The 22,537-nt window shown below is 39.6% G+C and overlaps 1 protein-coding gene across 12 annotated transcripts in view; it reads left to right on the forward strand.

Moving 5' to 3' along the window:
- Positions 1–22,537, forward strand: part of LOC113994209 (E1A-binding protein p400) — a 46,764-nt gene that overhangs the window by 19,982 nt on the left and 4,245 nt on the right. For 3 of the 12 annotated variants that reach the window (XM_039378891.1, XM_039378898.1, XM_027732964.2), the window contains 34 exons: positions 147–321; positions 724–860; positions 1,451–1,637; positions 2,556–2,722; positions 3,505–3,659; positions 4,180–4,416; positions 5,489–5,653; positions 6,489–6,656; positions 7,784–7,875; positions 8,661–8,959; positions 9,426–9,628; positions 9,731–9,900; positions 10,135–10,331; positions 10,786–10,897; positions 11,402–11,545; positions 11,854–12,012; positions 12,276–12,359; positions 12,920–13,051; positions 13,173–13,217; positions 13,334–13,487; positions 13,908–14,149; positions 14,657–14,830; positions 15,088–15,135; positions 16,147–16,283; positions 16,797–16,853; positions 16,971–17,049; positions 17,659–17,859; positions 18,872–18,917; positions 19,009–19,118; positions 19,685–19,889; positions 20,386–20,549; positions 20,921–21,127; positions 21,425–21,620; positions 22,212–22,342. In XM_039378891.1, coding sequence (XP_039234825.1) covers positions 147–321; positions 724–860; positions 1,451–1,637; positions 2,556–2,722; positions 3,505–3,659; positions 4,180–4,416; positions 5,489–5,653; positions 6,489–6,656; positions 7,784–7,875; positions 8,661–8,959; positions 9,426–9,628; positions 9,731–9,900; positions 10,135–10,331; positions 10,786–10,897; positions 11,402–11,545; positions 11,854–12,012; positions 12,276–12,359; positions 12,920–13,051; positions 13,173–13,217; positions 13,334–13,487; positions 13,908–14,149; positions 14,657–14,830; positions 15,088–15,135; positions 16,147–16,283; positions 16,797–16,853; positions 16,971–17,049; positions 17,659–17,859; positions 18,872–18,917; positions 19,009–19,118; positions 19,685–19,889; positions 20,386–20,549; positions 20,921–21,127; positions 21,425–21,620; positions 22,212–22,342 — 5,179 coding nt within the window. The remainder of the gene's footprint in view (positions 1–146; positions 322–723; positions 861–1,450; positions 1,638–2,555; positions 2,723–3,504; positions 3,660–4,179; positions 4,417–5,488; positions 5,654–6,488; positions 6,657–7,783; positions 7,876–8,660; positions 8,960–9,425; positions 9,629–9,730; positions 9,901–10,134; positions 10,332–10,785; positions 10,898–11,401; positions 11,546–11,853; positions 12,013–12,275; positions 12,360–12,919; positions 13,052–13,172; positions 13,218–13,333; positions 13,488–13,907; positions 14,150–14,656; positions 14,831–15,087; positions 15,136–16,146; positions 16,284–16,796; positions 16,854–16,970; positions 17,050–17,658; positions 17,860–18,871; positions 18,918–19,008; positions 19,119–19,684; positions 19,890–20,385; positions 20,550–20,920; positions 21,128–21,424; positions 21,621–22,211; positions 22,343–22,537) is intronic. The other 9 variants (XM_039378892.1, XM_039378896.1, XM_039378897.1 and 6 more) reach the window with 7 other exon arrangements.

Raw genomic sequence — 22,537 nt, forward strand, 5'->3', positions numbered from 1 at the left:
TAACTCTAGTTAATTCTGCTGTGTATCTTACAAACATAAAGCTACAGTAATCAGTGTCCTTTTCATAATGATATGAATATTGGTGTCCTTTTCATAATGATAGTCACTAAATGCTGTGTCAATTAAAAATCTTCTTTAATTCACAGCCAGCATCGTTTGCTTCTGATAGACACTCCTTTGCACAACACACTGATGGAGCTGTGGACGATGGTCCATTTTCTGATTCCAGGAATTTCCAGACCTTACCTAGATTTTCCAGTAAAAGCACCTAATGAGGAGAACCAGGATTATTGCCATAAACTGGTCATCAGGTTACACAGAGTATGTTGTCATTTTTTCTCGTCTGTCCTATTACAGTGGTTAAGCTGTTGGGGAGGGAGGGGAATAAAAATATATTGTTCAGCTCAAAATTTCTGTCCTTCCTTAATACTTTTTTCAATTCAGAGAGAAAATCTTGCTGAAAGCAGACGGTTCTGCTACCACAAGAGTATAAAGATTTTTTTTTTTAAAAATAATGCAGGGCTCAGATTTTGAAGCATGACATGCAGAAATTAAAGAACAAATTAATATATACACATGTGTGCACAACAGCATGATCATATATAGCATATGCAGTTTATCACATCAAATCCCTTGGGTGTGAATAAGTTTAACTTCCTGTTGTAAAATTGCATCTTTGAAGTGAGAATTTTTTTCTCCCCCCCCAATCATGAAATGTTTCAGATGATTCAGCCGTTTATTTTGCGAAGATCGAAGCGAGACGTCGAGAAACAACTGACGAAGAAATACGAGCATGTGCTGAAGTGCCGCCTGTCCAATCGACAAAAAGCCATGTATGAAGATGTCATATTACAGCCAGGGTAAGGGGTTAAAACAGTAAATAAAAAATGCTGTCACTTTTATTGCTTAAGCGAGTAAATAAATTGTCGCGCTTGGAAGTGTTTTAGCGCTTTTCTGACATTTTCCATTATGACCAGTGACTAGAACGTGATTGCATTGTAAACTAGAATTACAGGCAAAGTGGTGCTATGGCCTTATGATAAAACCTAAAAATCGAGTTGTAATGGTAAGGTTTGCTGCTATTTTGTTTTAATATTTGTCTCTAATGAGTGGTTCTTTGTTTTTTTTAAAGCCCTAAGTGTTTTTCCTCACCCCCACCCAGGTGGCAATTGATAGGTGCAGATATGAAACAGAAACAAAGCAGGTAGAGGATAGGGAGCTGCATAGGTTGTATTAGTAAGGCAGCACTGGTCCTTAAGTTTCATGTTTCCAAATCTGCTTTTGGTACAGTGCTGCTTAAAATGCTCTAGAAAGATCTAGGTAAAATCTAAACTTGTTTTAAGACTTTTACCTAACATACTGCATTGCACGTTCTCACCTTGCTAATGTAGGGACACCTCCATAAAAAGTGTACATAAATCAACATATTTCTCTATAATTTAATTGGTAGAACCCAAGAAGCCCTCAAAAGTGGACACTTCATCAGTGTCCTGCATGTCCTGATGCAGCTGCAGCGGATTTGTAATCACCCTGATCTGATAAACCCCCGGCTTTCAAGCACCTCTTATGTATCAGAAACACTGGAATACAGAACAGCATCTCTGGTACTGAGTGCCCTGGAAAGGGATATTTGGAAGGTGAGTAGAAAAGTTAATTTTTTTTCTCTCTTAGTGGCCTGGCAGAATTTCAGTATTTGTATTCTTTTCATATATGTGATAAGTCTACCTGAAGAATTCACTATTCCATAACTGCGCCTACCAAGTGTGTACTTGCTGCATTCTTTTGTAATAGTGGTTTGAGCTTTTGAAGTTGTTTGTAAACAGTATTTTTTCATTAACTACTTGGTCAAAGAGAAATTAGCTTTGCTTTCATGTTTGCAGGAATTTTCCAATGCTGAAAACACTCTGGGTAGCACAGTGCTTGTTTATGGCATTCTGTAATTTTCTTTTTGCTTTCAGTACCTAAAGGAAAGCAAGACTTTCTCTTTTTCACATGAGAGTAAATGCTCTGTTTCAGTGACTAAATTAGTACATTTCTGTCAATGCATTTGAAGTACCACTATTTCTGTTATTGTTAAACAAGTGATCCCCTTCTTTGAGATGATCAAAGGAAATAATTGCATTAGGGAGAACTGTGAGTGATGGAGCAGCTGAAGTTTTTTGTTTGATTTTATTTCCGTCCTTCATATTTTCCTACTCCTAAATTATAGTTTGGCATTAGAGCTTGATAATTAACAAACACCTAAGAGTTCTACTTAATTCTTTGGAATTTATGATATATGAAGAATTCTTAAATGTGCCTTGCTTTGATTTCTGTAACTGGCTAATGATTTCAGTTCTTCTTTTCTGTGCTTGAAATGGGATTGTCAATTTAAGATACATTTCCAAGGTTTCTAGACAGTTTTGGCTAATAATTAATAGTTTACTTTTTAAACTTACACCATTTATTTCAAGTTAAAAATAAATATATAGAAATTTAATTCCGCATAGAACATGAAGAGGACTTAACTGTTTGGGTCATCACATAAAACAAACCTTATTTTACAATATCTCTAGGAATCAGACCTGTCTCTTTTTGATCTCATTGGAATGGAAAACAAAATGACTCGTTATGAAGCACAAATGTTGCCAAAACAAAAGGTTACTAGAAAGTTGATTGAAGAAATCTACAGCTCCCCTCCACCACCAGCTAGGCCCACCCCAGTGAAGCTCAAACCAAGCAGGTATGTACTCCTGCACTCCTTTTAAGCTGGAATTACAGCAGGAAAAGGTACTTCTGTTGCTTTACAGAGTTCTGTCTGCATCTCTGCTAATGGGGTCCACACAAAACCTCAGGCTTGACTTTGGGTTTTATTATTCTCTTGCTTTCTTGTTTGCCCTTGAAAATAAGGATTCTGTTTTAATAGTTTTTTGAGGCATACCATTCCATTGGAAGTTTGTTGATGGATTTCCCATAGTTTTTACTTCACCAGCAGATGAGTTTTGTTCTTGGGGACCTTGTTTATGCCAACTGAGTGTTGTTTTGCAAAATTAGCATGGAGATAATTCAAGACTAAGCTGGGCCTACAGTGTTAGCTTTGCTTGCAGTGTTATGTAAGAGATATATAGAGTTTTATAGCAGTAAATTTTTGAAGAGTATTTCTCTCCTAGTCAAGTAGTGATCTCAGAGTAAGATGGAACTGTTTTTCTGATGCCGAAGAGCTGCCTGGTGACCTGCAGCATGTTAATGTCTCTGGAAGTAATATGAGAGCCCTGTTCTTTTTCCAGATATTGTCCCAGTCTCTTTAAGCTGTTTGCTGTAATTCTGATGCATCCTGCCTTAAACTGGGTGCATGGCAATGAAAGTTTTCCTTCTTGGACTTAGCAAAATCTCTCTAGGATGTCCACTCAGGAAGTTGCTGGAGTGGAGAGTCTCAGTTTATACTTTCCTCAGGGGGACGGAGTTTATTTTTAAAGGCCAAACTGTGATCTTCCCGTAGACTTTGAGGTTTCATTTCCTTTCCAGGCTGTTCCAGCCCGTTCAGTACGGTCAGAAGCCCGAGGGCAGGACTGTGGTTTTCCCAAGCACTCAAGTCCAGCGCACGGTGACCACAGCGACGGTGACTCAGCAGGGGCAAGTGCGAGGCAGATCACCCATAGCCACGGTGTCCTCAAACCAAGGTAAGGGAGTTAGTGCTGCCTTGGTCACCTGCACCTCTGCCTAGGCAGATACAAGTTAGTCTGTTTAATAGAATTCCTTTTCCCTCTAGCTTAATGGTCTAGAATACTAATGGCTTAAAAATACCAACAGACTAATTGCCAGTAAATTTCCCCACTAGTTTCTACAGTATGATCTGCCAGTGTAATGCAAAACTAAGCTTTGTGTAACCTGTTAGCATATGGAGTAAATATGGCACAGTTGGTATTTAAACCCCCAGGGTGTCTAGTGTTCTGTCAAAGATGGGAATTTACAGTGCTTTTATATATTTGTTTAGCCTTTAAACAATGCTTTCCAAATAGATAATGTTATAAAAATAGGATGGAATAAAAGGTGTGGCTAGAAATCCCAGTCTGTATGGACAAGCCGTTCCTGTAGCCGTTTTAATATCCTGTTGGAAGGTTTCTTTTTAATGCAGGTTGTTTAAAAAGAGCGGAGTTAAAACCTCTAACAGCTTGCACAAACAACCCTTATTGATTGCAGCCGCAGCAGCACAGTTTCAGACAACTCAGGCTTCCACCAGTGCTCCAAGACACCAGCCCGCAGCGACCTTCACCACAGCAACTAGCACAGCCAACCCTGTGAAACCGCGGGGCCAGACCTCTGCGCCGGCCCCTCAGCCAGGCCAGGCCCAGCCACAGCCCCCCCCGCACACCATCCAACAGAGTGTGCTGCCTCAGAGGCTGGTTCTCACCTCTCAGGCCCAGGCACGGTTGCCTAGTAAGTGGCCTCCCCTTTCAAGGTTTCTCCCACCTTTGTACTACAATGAGGTTAAGTTACTAGGCACCCTAAGATGTGTACAGAATCGTTGTTTTTTTTTCACTCTTCTGATTAGCCTTGCTCAGTACGTTGCTTTATGACCAAGGAAAATCGAAAATTGGATAAGAAACAATAGAATTGCTGTGGACATACATTAGCGGTGTCAACTTAATCTCCTATTTCTGCATGTTTCTTCTGCTGGCGAGACTTCCTTCAGACCAAATGTTTTAGCTCTATCCTAATTATTCCTTTCATGTTAAGCACTAATCCATCTGCTAAAGGCCTCTCTCGCGGAGAGGAACGTCGCAACTGTTAGGCAGAGAAAAGCGATGAGGCTTTGCTTTAAGGTTGTATGTGCACTGCCTATTAGCATGTGTAGAGAGTACTGAGCACTGATTGTATTAATTTTATCTCTGGGGTAATGCACTGCCTTTACAAAAGCTGAATCTTCACACCAATATTTTCTCAATATATCGTAAAACTTATTGCTTAAATGCCTCTAACCTTTCTGCATTTAAATCACAAAAAGCTTTGTCCTTTGTCACTTTAAAGCTTTTTGGTTTGTCTAAATGCAGATCGCTTAATATAAATTATGTTTCATCAGCAAATTTGAGGCCATTTCAAATGTGTATTTACAGTGCCACATGTGTGATTATTTTAATTTCTTCCTTAAACCTTCCTTCATGCTCTTGAAAAGGCAGTGAAAATCACTTTAATGTCTTTACTTGTTCTGTTACAAAGTGTCACATGAGTTTTCAGGTAGCTCTTAACTTTTTTTTGCTAATGGAAGAGGTAATTTCTAAAATGTCGATGTTCTTACCCTTTAAACAATCAGCTTCTTTCCAGTTTGTCCAACAAATATAGAAAGCAATACCTGCTTAACTTTTATATGACACTTTTGATGCACTAAGTATAATTATGCATGGAAGGCGCTTCAGCACCAGTTTACTAACCAAAGCGTAGAATTGTGAATACTGAACCACTCGCCTCCCACTTTGGGGTTTTTTTTAATGCCTGTTTCCCCCCTTAACAGGTGGTGAGGTAGTAAAAATAGCCCAGCTGGCTTCTATAGCAGGAGCACAAGGCAGGATCGCTCAGCCAGAGACCCCGGTAACGCTGCAGTTCCAAGGGAACAAGTTCACTTTGTCACACAGTCAACTTCGCCAGCTCACTGCAGGGCAGCCCCTGCAGTTACAAGGTACTTTTTCCAAAACAGGGAGTTTTCCATTATTTAGGATGCTCGTGTTTTGACATGGGCAACATGTTCCTTATTGCTGTGTGTTAAGGAGATTTTTCCATCCCTGCTGCTTATACTGCTCTGCTCTTCCTATTTTCTGTGTGAGACAGGGATGCCAAGGTCCCTCTGGTTTGAAAAATTAGTGCCTATCAAATGAAAGACATGGATGCTTTCTTTTTCTGTATTGTTTTCCAAAATTTTATTATTTAATTTGTTTTCATATCCATGCAATGCAGCTACAGTAAGGTGAGGCATTATTTGATGTAAACTCTCTGGTGAGCAGAAACAGACAAAACTGAGGACATTCTTGGTTTGTTCTGAAATGGTGTAAATAATACTTCAAGGTTGATGTGCTTCTGAGTTTTGACCCAACTATTACCCTGACCTGAATGCTCTACCTACAATACATTTTGCCCTCAGATTTCTCTTGCTGGTGGTATGTGTTGCTGAATTCAGGAGAACCTAGATATCTTGATTCTGTGTGGCCAGCAAAATAAATAGAGGGAATATTAAGTGAAGATTTTTTGGTCGATTGGCTTTTGTCTAAATTCTGTATAAGCACCTAGATTAGAATAATATCCCTGTGACAAGAAACCCCTCGTTAACTATGAAGACTTGGGTGTTTCCTTCTTACTGGATCTTGTGGCAGATTAGTGCAGTGAACTTGTCTGGGAAAATTCAACATAGTTTGAAACAGCAATGATCAGTTTGCAAGAGGAATAGGTTTTGCTAGAGAAAACTATTTATTATTTTCCACTCTATCCAACCTAATGTGTTTTAAAATTCTCCCATGCAGGAAGTGTCCTTCAGATTGTGTCAGCACCTGGCCAGCAGTACCTTAGACCTCAGGGCCCAGTTGTCATGCAGACAGTGTCCCAAGCAGGAACTGTACAGAATGCTCTGAATGCTTTAGGAAACCAGCATCAGACAGGTGTCCCAACTTCCACAGCAGTGACACAGCAAGGTGGGTTTTCCAGCCTGAAGAACTGTCTCTGTCTAAATATTCAATTACTAAAATCACATTGATATATAACTCCAAATTGTTACAGATCATAATTCCGTAACTGGAGTTCAGAAGGAGGTAAACTGTGAGGCAAATCCTTCTCATTTGTGCATGATGGGTACTGGAGATTTTAGATAATTTTTAGTACAAACTTGGGAGAGCTTGCAACTTTATTATAGATGTATTTTTTTTGCCAGTTTTGCTTTAGGTCAAAGTTTAGTGGGAAGAAGTGAATTTGAAATACTTTGCTAATTTTTGCAAAAAAAAGTCAAGGGTGATTATTTTTTATACTGAGAGAGAACGTCCAACAATTCTCTCCATTTTTCCACATTGATTTTGCTTTTATCTAATTATCTTCTCTAGCTGATCAAGCTACAGTTTTCCTTTTCCCTCTGCAAGTGTTGCTTAGGTGTTTGGCACCTTGCTGCAAATGTGATCAGTTCTTTGCTTAAAAACACAGCCAAGATGTTGATCAAAAATAATAGAGAAATTAATGCAACAGAACAGCAGTTTTTTAAATTATATAAATTTAAATACAACACTAGGAGATCATTCACTGGAAATGGCCATCTGCTGTAATTTTTTGTGGATATAAACCATTCCCTCAAAACAGACTGTTTTCTGTTCCATTTCAATGTATTAATGTGTAGAATGCTACTGAGATTACATTGTATAGTTTTATCAATTTGTAGATACACTGAATTGATATGTTTTCTGAAAAATCTTAGATGATTTGTTTAAGATAAATTACAACAATCTTTTCCTGAATTAGAGTATGACTTCTAAATGTTAATACGTATTGCACTATACATGACATTTTGATTCAAGTACAAATGCAACAGGTCTTTGTACAAAGCAAAGTAAAATTTCATTGCTCTATCCTGGATTTCTGTGAAAACAATCAGTGTAAATACCTGTCAGATATCTGATGTTTAACAAAGTACAGATTTGCAATACCCAATGGACATTTAGACTAAAAATTTGTCTGCAGTGATGATGTCATAGCTATGAAATGTCTACTTATTGCAAATAATAAAGGAGAGCAATCTTCAGAAGAATAAATATATAAACACAAGGTTTATCCTCAGTTTGTATTCCAGGTAGAGCTGCAGTTGCCAATTTGCCATCTGGTGACATGGGAGCAGTGTTAAAACCAACACCTACACATGGACAGTCACAGGTACTCCATTTTTATTTTCTTGTGGAAACACAACTTTTCAGAATCAATGCTAAGTCCATGTAATAGTTGGAAGCTATAATTTACAAAGCCAGAATTAATTAGGAACTTTGATAATTACCAAGTAGGTAAAAAAAGCCCCAACTTTTGTCAGTGTTTCAGATTGACAGATCTGATGCATTTTCATCCATAATCCATAGTTTAAAATAAATTCTGGTGTATAAAAGCATCTGACAACTTTCTTGTGCTGTGACAGCAGACAGGTTCTTTTAACTGTAATATATTGTAATTACGTAGCAATGCATAAATTAAGGAATCATGAGATTTTTCTATGTGTTTTGAACACAGAGACGGACAAATTTTAATAGATTTGTAATCTTAACAAATTTTTAGAAAAGATGCTCAAGCAACTTATAAAGCATTGGGAAACATCAAGTATATATCAAACTGTGCAAGGACCTGCACCTTATCAATTAATGTGTTAATTGAAATTATTAATGATTAATTTTGTTTCGAAAGCTATGAAAATGTACTTAAAAAAAATGAGAAGATACTAAACTAGAGATAGAATTGACTCTCTATATGAATTGAATTTAGCTGCAGTCTGCAAATTTTGTCTGAAATTTATACCTTTTGTGATTGGTCTTAGTAGCAGTTACAAAGTGAGATGCTAGTGGTGTAAAGCACACAGTACTCTGACCCTCATAGCTTCCTTCTGAAGGAACTCATATTCCTCAGTGATTATGATGAGCAGCAAATGTGTTTTTTTCCAACTTTTCTTGGCAAAGGAGACGTATGAGGAGAAGAACCGGCTTCTGAAGGAGCGCCTGGACAGGATATTTTCTGGCAACGAGCGCCGTTGCTCGCGGGCCCCGGTGTACGGCAGAGACGTGCTGAGTGTTTGCTCTTTGGCTGGGGAAAGGAAGCCCTCCCAGCTGGCTCCCAGTGAAGGCGACAGCTGGAGGTGGGCTGGCTTCGTCAACTGTTGCCTTTCTTCAAGTGCCTCCGGAGGAACAAGTAACCCTTTGCAAGAAATGATCCTGAGCTTGGTTCAGCAACAAGAATCTCTAAAGGATGTTGTTGACAGGTAACGTGGGACTCTGCCTTTTAAGCCTTTACCACGTCTAGTTATTTCTAAAACACTCTTTTTCAAAGAACCTGTGTTTCTGTTCGTGAGCTTGTTTGGTTTAGACTGACTTATTTAGCAGTAAATGATGTTCAGCATGGACATAAAAATGACAGTCACTTCTATTTCATTCAGGATCTTTATAATAGTTTTCAGTGTCTCATTCCTAAATTCAAAACCAGATTTAACTGACCATACTTAAGCTTACATTTGCACACTTTGGATTTACTTGTGAGTAGGTACCTCTTGGAGCCAATTAACAAGAGTTAAGATCCAGAGATGCAGGCACAAACTAGTTTAGCCAAGACCAACATGTAGTGGATAGCATTTGACAGGCTGAAAATTATTGCTGCATCTGTGATTATAAATGATCATTTTGTGTGTAGCTTTTTAAATTGGTATTCCCTTCTTTTGATGCTTTTCACAGGGCTCTCTTCGTGTTGCCAGCTGCAGTTGCTGCTCCCCCATGTTTATATGTAGCAAATCCTCCTCCTTCCTATAGTCACAGACTGAAACTCCTCAAGCACAGCCTGAGGCAGAAGGCAGCTCCACACTTGCATCAGTTGCAAAAGCTGACAACTCCTCACTTGCTGCAGTTCCCCGACCTCCGACTGGTGCAGTATGACTCAGGTAAAGGAGGGCATTTGCTGACAATATTTCAGTAATTTCCTGTGTCACAGCAGTGGAATTCCTATATAAAACCACTATTGTTTTTTTTTGTTTGAATTATAGGAAAATTAGAAGCTCTTGCTGTCTTGCTTCAGAAATTGAAATCCGAAGGGCGCCGTGTGCTGATTTTGTCGCAGATGATTCTGATGTTGGACATACTGGAGTTGTTCCTGAATTTCCATTTCCTCACGTTTGTGAGGATTGATGAATATGCTAACCAGGAACAACGGCAGGTAAGTGTGCTCTAACAGTTGGCCACTGGTACAGCAATACTTGCTGCTCAGGCTTTTATACACTACAGCAAGGGAAGGAAATTTGCCTAATTCCTTATTCAGTTTGAAACACTTGGACTTGTTCCAAGTTTTCCATAAAAAACTTTGCTTTTTATTGGGCTATAGTGAATTTTGTTTGGTATTTTCTTTTGTGTATGTGTTTATTTACTTCTTGCTTTGATTCCATTTTTGTAGGAGCTGATGAAAATTTTCAACAGAGACAAGCGCATTTTCTGTGCCATCCTTTCCTCTCACAGTCGTTCCACTGGAGTCAATCTTGTTGAGGCAGACACTGTTGTGTTCTATGACAATGATTTAAACCCAGTGATGGATGCAAAAGCTCAGGAATGGTGTGACAGAATTGGGAGATGTAAAGATATCCATATATACAGGTAATGGTTGCAATCAACATCTGCTCTTTAACATGCTTTAATGTAAGGTTATTCCAGGTAGTACTGCCCTGTATTATTTGGAATAAAGTGGAAACCATGTGAAAACTTCACCTGACTTCAATATAAAAGATGCCGGGATATCATAGGAAAATGTGTATGAAGTTTAACACCAAATACCTGCATGGGTTTTGTCTCTTAGTCTACATGGAATTTTTCAAGTGAGATCCTTTATGTTGTTGGGGGTTTTTTTTATTACATGAATTAGTAAAAGAAAGTTTTAAAGAGGAGGTAGTAGTGTGTTTTTTTCTGGGTCTGTACCAGAACTAAAAAACCCCCACAAATTCTGCATTTTAAGAGTCCCGTGTTACTCTCTAAGGACAATTTATCTTTTTGTTTCTGAAAGCTGATTTGGAAATGACTTATCAGTTTGCTACACTTTTTCCTTTTTTCTTAGGCTTGTCAGTGGTAATTCTGTAGAAGAGAAACTTTTGAAAAACGGCACAAAGGACTTGATCAGAGAAGTAGCTGCTCAGGGAAATGACTATTCAATGGCCTTTTTAACACAGGTAAGTTAATATTCAGAATACATTGAAACACCTGTGTTGCAGTGTTTAATAAATTCAAGCATCTGTGCTGGAGTGTTTAGTAACAGTTTAGTAGAAGTCTGTTTGGGCTAGAATTAAATAGCGAGCATATTGGATTTCATGATTGCTTGAACTCTCAGTGTTTGGGCCACGTTCTCTCAAATACTGTCCATCTGCTTTTGTTCCGTTACTTGCATAGTGATGCACAGACATCACCTCTGTGACTTAATATATTCTGATTTCTTCACCCTGCTGCAAAATTCTGCAGAGTTTGTGGGGATGAAGGTTTCAACAGCTTTAAAAGTATGAAATATAAAGTTTGGGTATTTAGAGAGATAGGTTCTCAACTGCTGCTCTGAAGATGCATGAGATAGTGACTGCACTGATGAAGCCAGTCCATCCTGCCTGGCACTGCCAATATATTAAAAAATAGAATGCTCCCAAAAGCTGAATTTATTTCTCTTTTTTTCCCTTCTATTTATGAAGCAAACGATTCAGGAATTGTTTGAGGTTCATTCTTCTATGGAGGATTCTGGATTTAGAGTGAAAGCAGAAGAATTTGTAGTACTTTCTCAAGAGCCATCTCCAGCAGAAAATATTTCACCTAAAGTTGCAAGACCTTTCATAGAGGTAATTATTAACACATACATTAAAAATACAGCTGTGCAACATTAGTATTAAACAGCTATCTAATCTCATTTTATTTGTGTAAATTCTGTCAGTCTCTTTTTCTGGTAGTTTTACATTGTTTTGTCATTCTCCTTGTGACAAAGCTTCCAGAAGCCCACAGATGAGTTTTATACTTTCTGGGGACTGTTTCTCTTGCTGCAGCAGAGACTTACTCCAGAAATTTGTGTTGCATTTCAGTGAACTTCCTATGGAATTTCTTTCCACGTTTTTGAAGTCTTAATTATTTTTAAATTATGTCCTTCTGAAAGGCCCTCAACAGTATTGAACGAGAGGATGAGGAGTCAAATGATCACATACGAGAAATAGGATCCGAGTCAAGCATTGAACCTTTAATCTCAGAGCTCTATGAGACAAAATACAATGAAGAGCCCTCACAGCTGCAGGAGTTAGTTGCTGTTGTGGATCAGGTACCGTGACTCTTTATGAATATCTGGTTAAAAAGTAATGTGTAGTTCAAATATTTCAATTTCTTTGCAGTCTGGCCTTAAAGCAACTTTGTTGTCTATGGGATTGATACTCTCATGAAGTGAATGGGAGATCTCCCACTGATTTAAGATTTTAAGCATCAGAGAGGGAGATGAGTTTTAAGGAGAGCTTTGATACTTTGGATAACAATTCTTTTATTATCCTAAAACTAACATTTTTTTTCCCCCTTGATATGTTCTCTCAGCTGACTCCAATTGAGAGGTATGCTTTGAATTATCTAGAGCTCTTCCACGGTTCAGTTGAGGACAATGAGCCACGGTTGAATGAGGTAAAACAACCAATCTTTTCCATGTTGTTCTGCCACTGAACAACATTTATTATATTTTCAGTATGAAATGAAAGTTTCGTCAGTGATGTGGAATATATTGTAGGCACTTCTGTGATCTTTTCTCCCTGTGCTTTATGAAGAGCATAAAGTCTCACAGAGAGCTCATTATTTTGAGATTCTCTGGTTTTAACCAGGTGTCAGTTCTTAATTTCTTTTTTATAAAATGGGAATTGCATTCAGCCTGGCTCAGCAAATATTTGTTGTACTCCATCTGTAACAGGGGAAAAATTTCATTAATTTCAGTGAGCCTGTGTTCTGGTTGTCTTCACTGTTTAACTGAAGTTCTCTGATGGCTTTATTTTGATGGTTTAAAAACCCTCAACGGAGACCAAGAAATATCTTCTAAATGATTGTGAAAGTATGTGTTAAGAAATTGCTATATGATTTCTATGCCTGAAAATGTCAAAGTTCAAGGAGTTTATCCATAAAAATACAAATTGATGGCTTCTAATCCAGTGTCTGTTACTGCATAGTTTCTAAGGAGTCTTACTTTCATCTAGATGGAACTGAAAAGTGCAAAGAAAGCTTGGGAAATCCAGCATATGAAGGAGTTAAAGGAAAAAGAGCAAAAAATGCTTTGGGAGGATGAAGAGGAACTTCTAACCTACACTCGGGAGGATGCATACCACAAAGTAATTCCTGATTAGCCTTGTTTTTCTTAAAAGTGTATTTCTTAACAGTTATTCTGAGAATATCTTTTCCCTTCAAGGTTCAGTTGGATCATTTGAATTGTGTTCTCTTTTTGCTGTGTAGGAATATGTCTATGAAGGTCCAGATGGACAAACTGAAATTATGCCGGTAAGTAAAAATAACACCAGGCAACCTAAACAGGCTTTTTATTTTCTTGAAGCATAAAGATCAGTGGAGATTTAATATTGCAATTAACATGTACTTACACGTTTTGTTCTGTGCAGCTTTGGACTCCTCCCACTCCACCACAGGATGACAATGATATCTACATAGATTCTGTTATGTGCCTGATGTATGACACCACCCCTATTCCAGAATCAAAATTGCCTCCAGTGTATGTCAGGAAGGAGCGTAAACGACACAAAACAGATCCATCTGGTAAGTGTTTGCTCAAAACTGTTCCGAGATGTATTGCTGAAAGTTAAAAAAAATGGGATTTTTCATCTCCTCTCCATGTCTGGTCAAGTAAAGATCAAATTTGCAGGTTTGAAGAGATGACTTTCTTGTCTCACTGTGGCCTTGAAGCAACAGAATCACTGGAAGGCCCCATTCTTATGATGTGTCTTCTTTTTAGTCACATAGGTGTCCTTAAAGACAGTTTTAGAAAGCAGACATTTTACTATGTGAGTTATGACAAGGCTGGTCTTACTTTATACCAGGCTCTGTTTAGTAGCTCACTAAGCTTTTCAGAGGCAGCATGGAATGCTCTGTACATGTAGGAACATTTTGCAACTGTAAGTAGAGGAATCAAAGAATGGCAATATCTGTTTGCCAATAATGTTTTATTTTATGTCTTAGCTGCAGGTAGGAAGAAGAAGCAACGTCATGGAGAGACAGTTATTCCACCTCGTTCGCTTTTTGATCGAGCAACTCCGGGAATGTTGAAAATGCGCCGAGAGGGCAAAGAGCAGAAGAAGAACATCTTGTTGAAACAACAGACACAGTTTGCAAAGCCTTTGCCAACACTTGTCAAACCAGCTACTGAGGCTGGACAGGATAATCCAGAGTGGTTGATCAGCGAAGACTGGGCACTTCTGCAGGTCAGATGATGCCAGCAGTTTCTGTTGTTATTATGTTGTTATTCCTGTACTTTATTTCTTCAAGGTTATTTCTAATTCTTAATGGCTAGTTTGGCATTTTGCTGACATAGACAGATTGCCTGTTTGTGTTCCTTTAAGGAGGAATTTAAGGTTAAACTACAAAATGTGTGATTAAGGCCTGTTTTTGTTTTAGAAACCACTTACTATTACATTTCAGAGTAGTTGTGCTGGCTGGACACAGGATAACACATCTAAGGTTCTCCTCACTTTTCAGAGGAGGGCAGCACTTGAATGGCAGCTCTCTGTCTCTCTCATACCAGTCTCCAAAGGTTTCCTTGCACATCAATCTGCATAATAGCACTTTATGTTTATTTATTCTCTGTCAATGCAGGTGAACACAGAGCCTTAGCCCTGAGCTATCTGTCTCATTGTGGTAATGGTGTGTGGACATGCAGATAAGGGTAGGTTTGGAAGATGGTAACCATTTGTCATCTTTATCTGTTGCAGGCAGTGAAGCAGCTGCTGGAGCTTCCTTTAAATCTTGCTGTTGTGTCGCCAGCACACACTCCCAACTGGGACCTTGTGAGTGACGTTGTTAACTCGTGCAGCAGAGTCTATCGCTCCCCAAAACAGTGCCGGAACAGATACGAAAATGTCATTATTCCACGGGAAGAAGGAAAGGTGAGTTTATACAGAGTGATGCGTCTCTATTTTTTACCTTAAGTTCGTAGAGTTTTTTTTCCTTATCTCCATAAACACTTGTGTTTTGTTTTTTTTTGTTAAACGTTTCAACAGTGTAAATAAATAACTTTTAAAAGATTTTTTTAAATTATTCTCATCAGGATTTCCACTTATTTTATGTGATTTCTTTGAAAAGAAAAAGCACCTGAACAAAATCTTCCACAAAAGATCATCTAACTTTCCTTCTTATTTTACAGCTAATGTACGAAGCTAATCCTAAAAAGAAGACAAAAAGTATTTATAAGGTGTGCATTGGTATTCTTTCAAAATCAAATCTAGACACTGTGGTATTTAGCAGCAATGGAGGTGGGCAGATAATTCATATGAGATCCATGTTGAGTGTTACTTGAGTTCTGAAACATCAATTAAAATTCCAAATTTATTTTTCCTTTCTTTGTTGATACAGTGGATTGACACCAGACTTCAGCTTTTGGATTTGATAGATAAATTTTAGATCATGCAAGAAGTTTGTGATTTCACTTAAACTGTAGTGGGTATTTTTCCACCTAACAACCACCATGTAACTTATCCTGATGGTACTTAGGATCTGTAAGAATAAACTTCATACTAGAGTCTAAGTGGATTACAAATATATAGTGAATTTGATGCCTGAAACACCTTTTAATAAATGAGGATGATAGGATGCTACAGAAACAAAAATCAATTCCGTGACTTGAACACCTTCTTCCAAACAACACAGCAATTTAGTGACAGAGCTGGGCAGAGAATCTGGAACTTCTGCTGTAGTCCCATTCTCTGACTGATAAGGAGGTTTGTCCCTGACTGGCAATTTCTGCTTAGGAGAATCCAAATGTTAGAGTGGCATGGTGTGTGGATGTTAACATAGCTTTGTTGGGAGAGCAGTGCAGTGATGGTTTTGTTTTATTATCTTACGTGTGCGCTGTGCATAACTATAAACTAATGGGCTCTTGGTTTGGGTACTGAATTAAACTTGCAAAATCTAAACTAAAGCAAAGATTCTTTTTCAAATTAAAGTTTGCCATTTTGTATGTCCCCAAGTGCTGATGCCAGTGTGACCGTGAGAACTGCTCCTTATTTTGCTCTTTCTTTATATATTTCCCATAGAGTTTTGTGTAACAGTAAGTTATCAGTGACACGAGGCAGAAACCAGTCTGTGCTAGATATGTTGGAGTACGTTTTTAAATAATCTACAAGCGCACCCTGTGTTTATACATAGACAAAATGCCATGTGGGTGTGTTTGCAATTGAAAGTTGGTTTGTTTTCTTTTTTTTAGACTAAAAACAGCCGCCCACTTCGTACCAATCAGATCTATGCTCAAGACGAGGGTGCAACTCACACGCAACTCTATACTAATCATTTTGAGATGATGAAAATGATTGCAGGGAAAAGAAGTCCACCTATCAAACCTCTGTAAGTTTACCTGGAATCATTTGATCTCCCTGCTACCACAGATCTCCTGGAAACTGTGCTCAGAACTGCTCTCACAACCAAGAGTTATTCTACACTCTGTTTCTCTGTTCTTGATCTCTCTCCCTGTGTCCTGTGTTACTGGACACCTCCAATGTGTTTGGGTTAGACTTTACTCACTGCAAGAATTTGCTCTTTCTCGTTAAGAGCAGCACAGCACTGAGTTGTTTTTATTTAAATCTACTTTATATCCATTTGCCTGAGTTGTAAACTTTTAGTGTCTATGCTGTTTAATAGCACATTCTTTTCTAAGTATCTTCCTGCACTTTTTCTGCATTTATTTAGAGTATTTTCTGAGTACTTCTTAAAATGTGTGTCTGTATGCAGGCTTCAGTACAGATGGGAGTATCATGAAAACTTCACCAAAATTGCAGTGTCATATGCTAAAAAGTGTGAAATTAAGTCCTGGTTTTAAGCTTTTTCTGTCTCCAGTAACATGGTTTTGCTCAATTTCAGGCTTGGCATGAATCCTTTCCAGAAGAATCCAAAGCACGCATCGGTGCTTGCAGAAAGGTGGGCACTCCCCGTCTTACAAGAGTTATGAATTGTCTAAAAGTGTTGTCTTTCCTTTCTTTTTTAAGTTTCAGTTATTTTTAACTGTTCTGTGCTTTGCCTTATCATTGTTTGTAGTGGAATCAACTATGATAAACCACTTCCTCCAATTCAAGTCGCGTCCCTCCGAGCAGAACGTATTGCCAAAGAGAAAAAGGTATGGTTTCCATCTCAGCTGCACATAGGATTGAAGTCATTAAAACATTAGACAGAAGAGGAGATATGAGCAAAGGTGCCTCCTGGGACAAGTTTGGCAATACAGTAGATGTTATGAACAGCTGCAAATTACTTTACATACTGGGGTTTAGATATCCAAGGCCTAAAGTGGGACCTTTCCTCGGGCCTGCTGTCACACTCAGGCTCATTAAACAACAAGGAGCATCTTTTGGGAAAAGATATTAAAAACATGTAAACATCTTGTTTTGTTCTTGACCATTCTGTAGCCTCCTTTCTTATATTATTCAGGAAGAGCTACTTGTCCTTGTTTGTGGGTGGTAAGTTGCTTGCTGTGCTATGCTCTAAGCCTATAACCATGAGTATAGCTTGTGGTTTGAAACTAGTCGGGTCATGTAACCTGGACTTGGACAGTGAAGGCAGATTTGTGAGCTGTCTCTGCACACACACATGTAATATGTGGTTAGAATTAGAGGGATTTTGTGGTTAGAATTAAAGGGGTTTTGTTTGTTGCTTTATTTTGTTTTTTTTAAAAAAACCCACATCCTGCTTGTTACATGCTTGGGAACTGAAGCTCCTCTTTGCTTTCCAGGCGCTGGCTGAGCAGCAGAGGGCCCAGCAGCAGACAGGCCCCCAGCCCCAGCAGCAGCAGGCGGGGCAGCAGCCAGCACAGCAGCCCACGGTGCAGCAGGCACAGGCCCAGCCTCAGCCACAGCCACAGGCACAGGTAGTTCAGCAGCCACAGGCAGTGGTGCAGACTGCAGTCACTACTGTGGCCAACACAGCAGTATTGGTAAGAAAGGGAGAGCTTGGTGTCTCTGATGTAGTAGCTTCAGCTCTTCTGTGTGTCCCATATTTGTGTTGGATTTTCTCTGGAAAGTGAGAATTTTCGGTCAGTATAGTGAGGTAAAAGCAAGAAATACCTTTTTTCCCCTGGGTATGTTCTGTTTTCCTCCTTTATGAAGGCTGTTCGTACCACTGTAGCTATAGGTGTTGGCATTCTAAGGTGGAAAAACACCATGCAAAGATTTTTTCCTTTTTCAGTTTAATTTAAGGAAGTCTGAGCGAATACATTTACACAGTCAGTGAAAAGTATTCATACAGAGAACTTGGAGAATAAAGAGAATATAGCTGTAAGAACCACTCTGTTAAAGGAGCTCAAAAACCACAACTTTATTAACTTTTGCAAGGCAAGTGGAATGTTGCATCCTACAGGATATACCATGGTGGTTTTACTGCAAATTCGTGGAAATTTTCCATGTCTTCCTTAAATCTAGAATATTGTTTTAATGAATCTGATGACTGGTCTGAGGCTTTTGTTTTTAGAGCCAATCCAGTTTTCACACTAATGTGTGCAGGCAGTGGTGGTTTTATTTTGCTTGTTAAAGGGCAAGAATACTACAGCTTTTGCAGGAAGACACAGAGGATGGGTTCTGACCCATAAGTATTGCTATGTATCTAGTGCTTAGTGATGTTCCTGTGTGAGGGGTTGTCTGTGGTGTGCCAGAGTAAGATGTTGCTCCCTTTTTCTGCAACAGGGATGTCAAGTGACCAGTATTTACCACACACTTGAGTGGTCTAGAACTGCTTGTTAGTGTGGCAGAATCCTAATCTGTATATTAGCTGTTGTTGATCTGTAGGATCAACGAACAACTCCAGAAATATCTGTGTGTTCTGTTGCATTTTTCTTATTTTGTCACTTCTGGACTACAGCATTGTGTTAAACAGCATGGTTAGAGTGAGAGCTGTGTTCAGGTTTTCTCTGTGGTTTTTCTGAACTGTTACTTTAATTGTCTTCTGATTAGGCGGGCACCATCAAAACAGCAGTTACGGGCACGAGCATCCAGACTGGTAAGGAGGCTTGATAATGGGGCACTGGAGATACTGGGACATTTGGGTTTTCGTTTTCAGAACCTCACATTTAATCCTGGCTTGCTTTCAGCTACAGTGAGTGGAAATGTCATCGTGAACACCGTTGCTGGGGTCCCTGCTGCCACCTTTCAGCCCATCAATAAACGTCTGGCTTCCCCTGTTATACCTGGAACATTGACTGTGAGTAGATCATGTCTAGTTGCGTCCCTGGGCTGATCTTGGTTGCTTGATTTATCAGCATATCTGTTTTCTTCTTTAGCTTTCCACGTTGTCAGAAATTCTGCTTCTTGCAAATTTCAAGGGGTTCTGTATCCAACCCTTCTCCCTTACCAAAGCATCAGAACACACTGGAAGACTTTTTCAGAAAAAAATGCTTAATACCATTAAGTTTATAGATGAGTGCTGTTAAAAGCAATGTATTATGTCATGATCATTTTCAGACTGTAACTGTTTTGTGCTTTGTTAATTATGATCTTTATTATTATTATTTTAATGGTTTAGGACTCTGGAAGATAAAGCAAAATATTGAAAGGTATTCAAATCAAATTTCTGTAATGTAGTGAAGTGTTTGGTGACCAGCCTGTTTGAAAAAGATTTACCCAGCTGCTGATCAAAGTATAAGAAGGATTTGGGGCTTTTTTGCTCTGTGTTTGTTTATAAAATTGTACAGTCCGTTTCCAGAAAGTTCCCTAGCTTTCTGTGAGGCCCTGGAGACCGTGGGCAATGCCAGGTGTGTTCCTTTGCAGACCTCGGGGGGCACTGCCACCGCCCAGGTGGTTCACACGCAGCAGAGAGCGGCGGCAGCGCCCGCCGCCTCCAGCGAGCTGGTGACCATCGCCTCCACCCAGGGCGTGCGGGCAGTGACCTCGGTGACGGCGTCCGCCGTGGTGACCACCAACCTCACGCCTGTGCAGGCCCAGACCAGGTCCTTGGTCACTCAGGTTACACCAGGTAACAGTCGTGTGTTCACGGGACTTTTTCCAAGGGTACCTAAAGGGCCCCAGAGTTCCTGTATGTTGTTAGATCAGCACAGCCCCACAATATTGAAGGTCTGGAACACAAACGGGGCTGCAATTTTTAACTTGCTTTATTGTCGGTGCTCAGATTACATTTTTCTCGGGTGTTTCTGGATAAAGTGTTGCAGTAGACAGCTGCTGGGCCCCTAGGCATTGCAATTTAAAAAGATTATTAACAATCTAGCAGTAAAATGTTAGAATTGACTGTCTCGACTAAAAGCCATTTTGAAGAAAGGCACATGTATTTTATTATTTACTCTGCTTTCACATCATTTTTATGCTAATGTGTTGTTATTTGTAGTAAGTCCACAAAGTGTGCTGGAGCAGAAAAATATGCATTTTAACAGCTTGACTTTTTGGGTGAAATCAGTGAATTAAATGGAATGTTGAAAAGCTTTCTTCAGAGCATTTTGCTTTTTCTTTATTCACAGCTACACCAACAGTCCAGCTGTCTGGCAAAACCATCACCCCTGCTCACTTCCAGCTTCTGAGGCAGCAGCAGCAGCAGGCTGCTCAGGTGCAGGTCCCACAGATCCAGGCTCAGGCACAAGCCCAGTCTCCAGCTCAAATAAAAACCGTAGGGAAATTGTCACAGGTGAGGAAATGCTTCTGAAGTAACGGGGGCACATTGCTCTCGTTGTTCCTGTAAACATCATTAGCAGTGTGTGTTGTATCCTGTTCTCTTGGGCTAGAGTGAAATGTATTTCTCTCTTAAAATTTCACCTACTAAAATTGCATGCAGGCAGTGAGTCTGACAGCCCTTTCCGCAGTACCACTAGGGCAGGATGTAAAGCACTTACTGTTACTCACTAGCAAGCCATTGTGTAAAGGAGTTACTTTCTTAGCTCCTTGATCTTAACTATAGTCTGGTATAAAATGTTTCTCCTTTTAAGCTTTGGATTCCTCTGCATTTTTTTCCTGTAATGTAAAACATTTGAAAATGATGGAAGTGTTTGATTTTTGCAGGAGCAGCTGATCAAGTTGCAGAAGCAGAAGCTGCAGCTCCCCCAGCAGCAGGCAGGGCAGCAGACACAGCAAGGGGCACAGCAGCAAACAGCACAAGTGCAAGTGCAGCAGCAGCAGCAAACCCAGCAGCTCACTGCAGTGACAGCCCCTCGTCCTGGCGCGGTGCTCACGGGCACCACTGTGACCAACCTGCAGGTCGCTCGTCTGGTAAGTTGGCTTTGACTTTGCAGAAACAGCCTTAAACACCTGACTTTCTTTGCTGGTTTAAATGAGCTGGGTACTGATCATTCACACACACAAGTGCCCCTTGCATTGCTTAGGCAGTACAAAAGAGACAGCTGTAATGTAAATAGCTTTGCATTGCACTTACCCGCTGATACCATCTCTGAGCTGTCTTACTGTACTGATATTTAGAAACATTTACAACTGTCACTTTGTTATGACCTGTTATATGCAGCAAATATTTTTGTGCCGGTACAATAATCTTCATTCCTTACTGCTTAGACTCGTGTTCCTGCTTCCCAGCTTCAAGCACAAGGACAGATCCAGGCCCAAACTCCACAAGCAGCCCAAGTTGCTCTGGCAAAGCCTCCGGTGGTGTCTGTTCCAGCTGCTGTTGTGTCATCAGCAGGAGTCACTACACTCCCTGTTACTGTTGCAGGCATTAGTGTTGCCATCGGGCAGCCACAGAAAGCAGCAGGTATGTGAACAGGCTTGCTGGAAAAATAAAATTTTAAATCCCACTCTTCTAAAAGTGAGATGTTTTAAGTAATGTTTTCTGTGGGACACTCACACTTCTTCAAAACTGAAATTGTAGAGGTTGCATGCCCCTTTGTTTCAGAAAAGAGGGTTATTCTTACTCCATTTAACCTGGAGGTTGGCATGATTCTTTAGCCAGATGTGGTTGGGTTTTATTTTTAAAATCTGTGTATGACAGTAGATGAACAGATCGAATTTAAAAAATAAAGACATGGTGATTTTATAATTTTTTTAAAATGCAAATTGGAAATGAGAAGAATTGTATTTCATAAGTCTCCTATAGTATGGACAGAATTTTTCCAGTAGGAAGATTATTGTTAGAACATGAAGTTAGCTTACTCATGCCCTTAGATAAGAAATTTTCTCCAGTGTCAAAATCCATATGTCTTATTCCCATTAAAACCAGTGGGTTATTAGTGCTCAAAGCTATGCAGATGTATAAGCCTATAAAAAGAAGAATCTCTGTTTGCAAGCTGTGATTACTGGAGCAAAGCAATACTCTTACACTTCTAATTATTTTTGTAATTTTCAGGAGGCCAGACAGTAGTTGCACAGCCACTTCATGTCCAGCAGCTTCTAAAACTCAAGCACCATCAAGCAGCACAGCAGCAGAAAGCGATCCAGCCCCAGGTTGCACAGGGACAAGCTACTGTGCAGCAAAAGGTACAATTGTTTGCTCTCCCATTAAGTTATGCAATGCTTCTGTGGCTGGGAGACTTTGGCTCTGGATGATGAGGAGACTCCCAGAGAGTCAGTCAGGATTTCTAGGGACGAATCTTCAGTATATCTGGAGAGAACGGGCTCTCACGTGCCTTGTCAGGTCCTTAATTACTTTTCAGTAAGGTGGTTGGTTGGTTT

This window comes from Pipra filicauda, unplaced genomic scaffold, assembly GCF_003945595.2.
Source record: "Pipra filicauda isolate LSUMZ 115617 unplaced genomic scaffold, ASM394559v2 scaffold14_size4853619_pilon, whole genome shotgun sequence".
Classification (NCBI taxonomy): Eukaryota; Metazoa; Chordata; class Aves; order Passeriformes; family Pipridae; genus Pipra; species Pipra filicauda.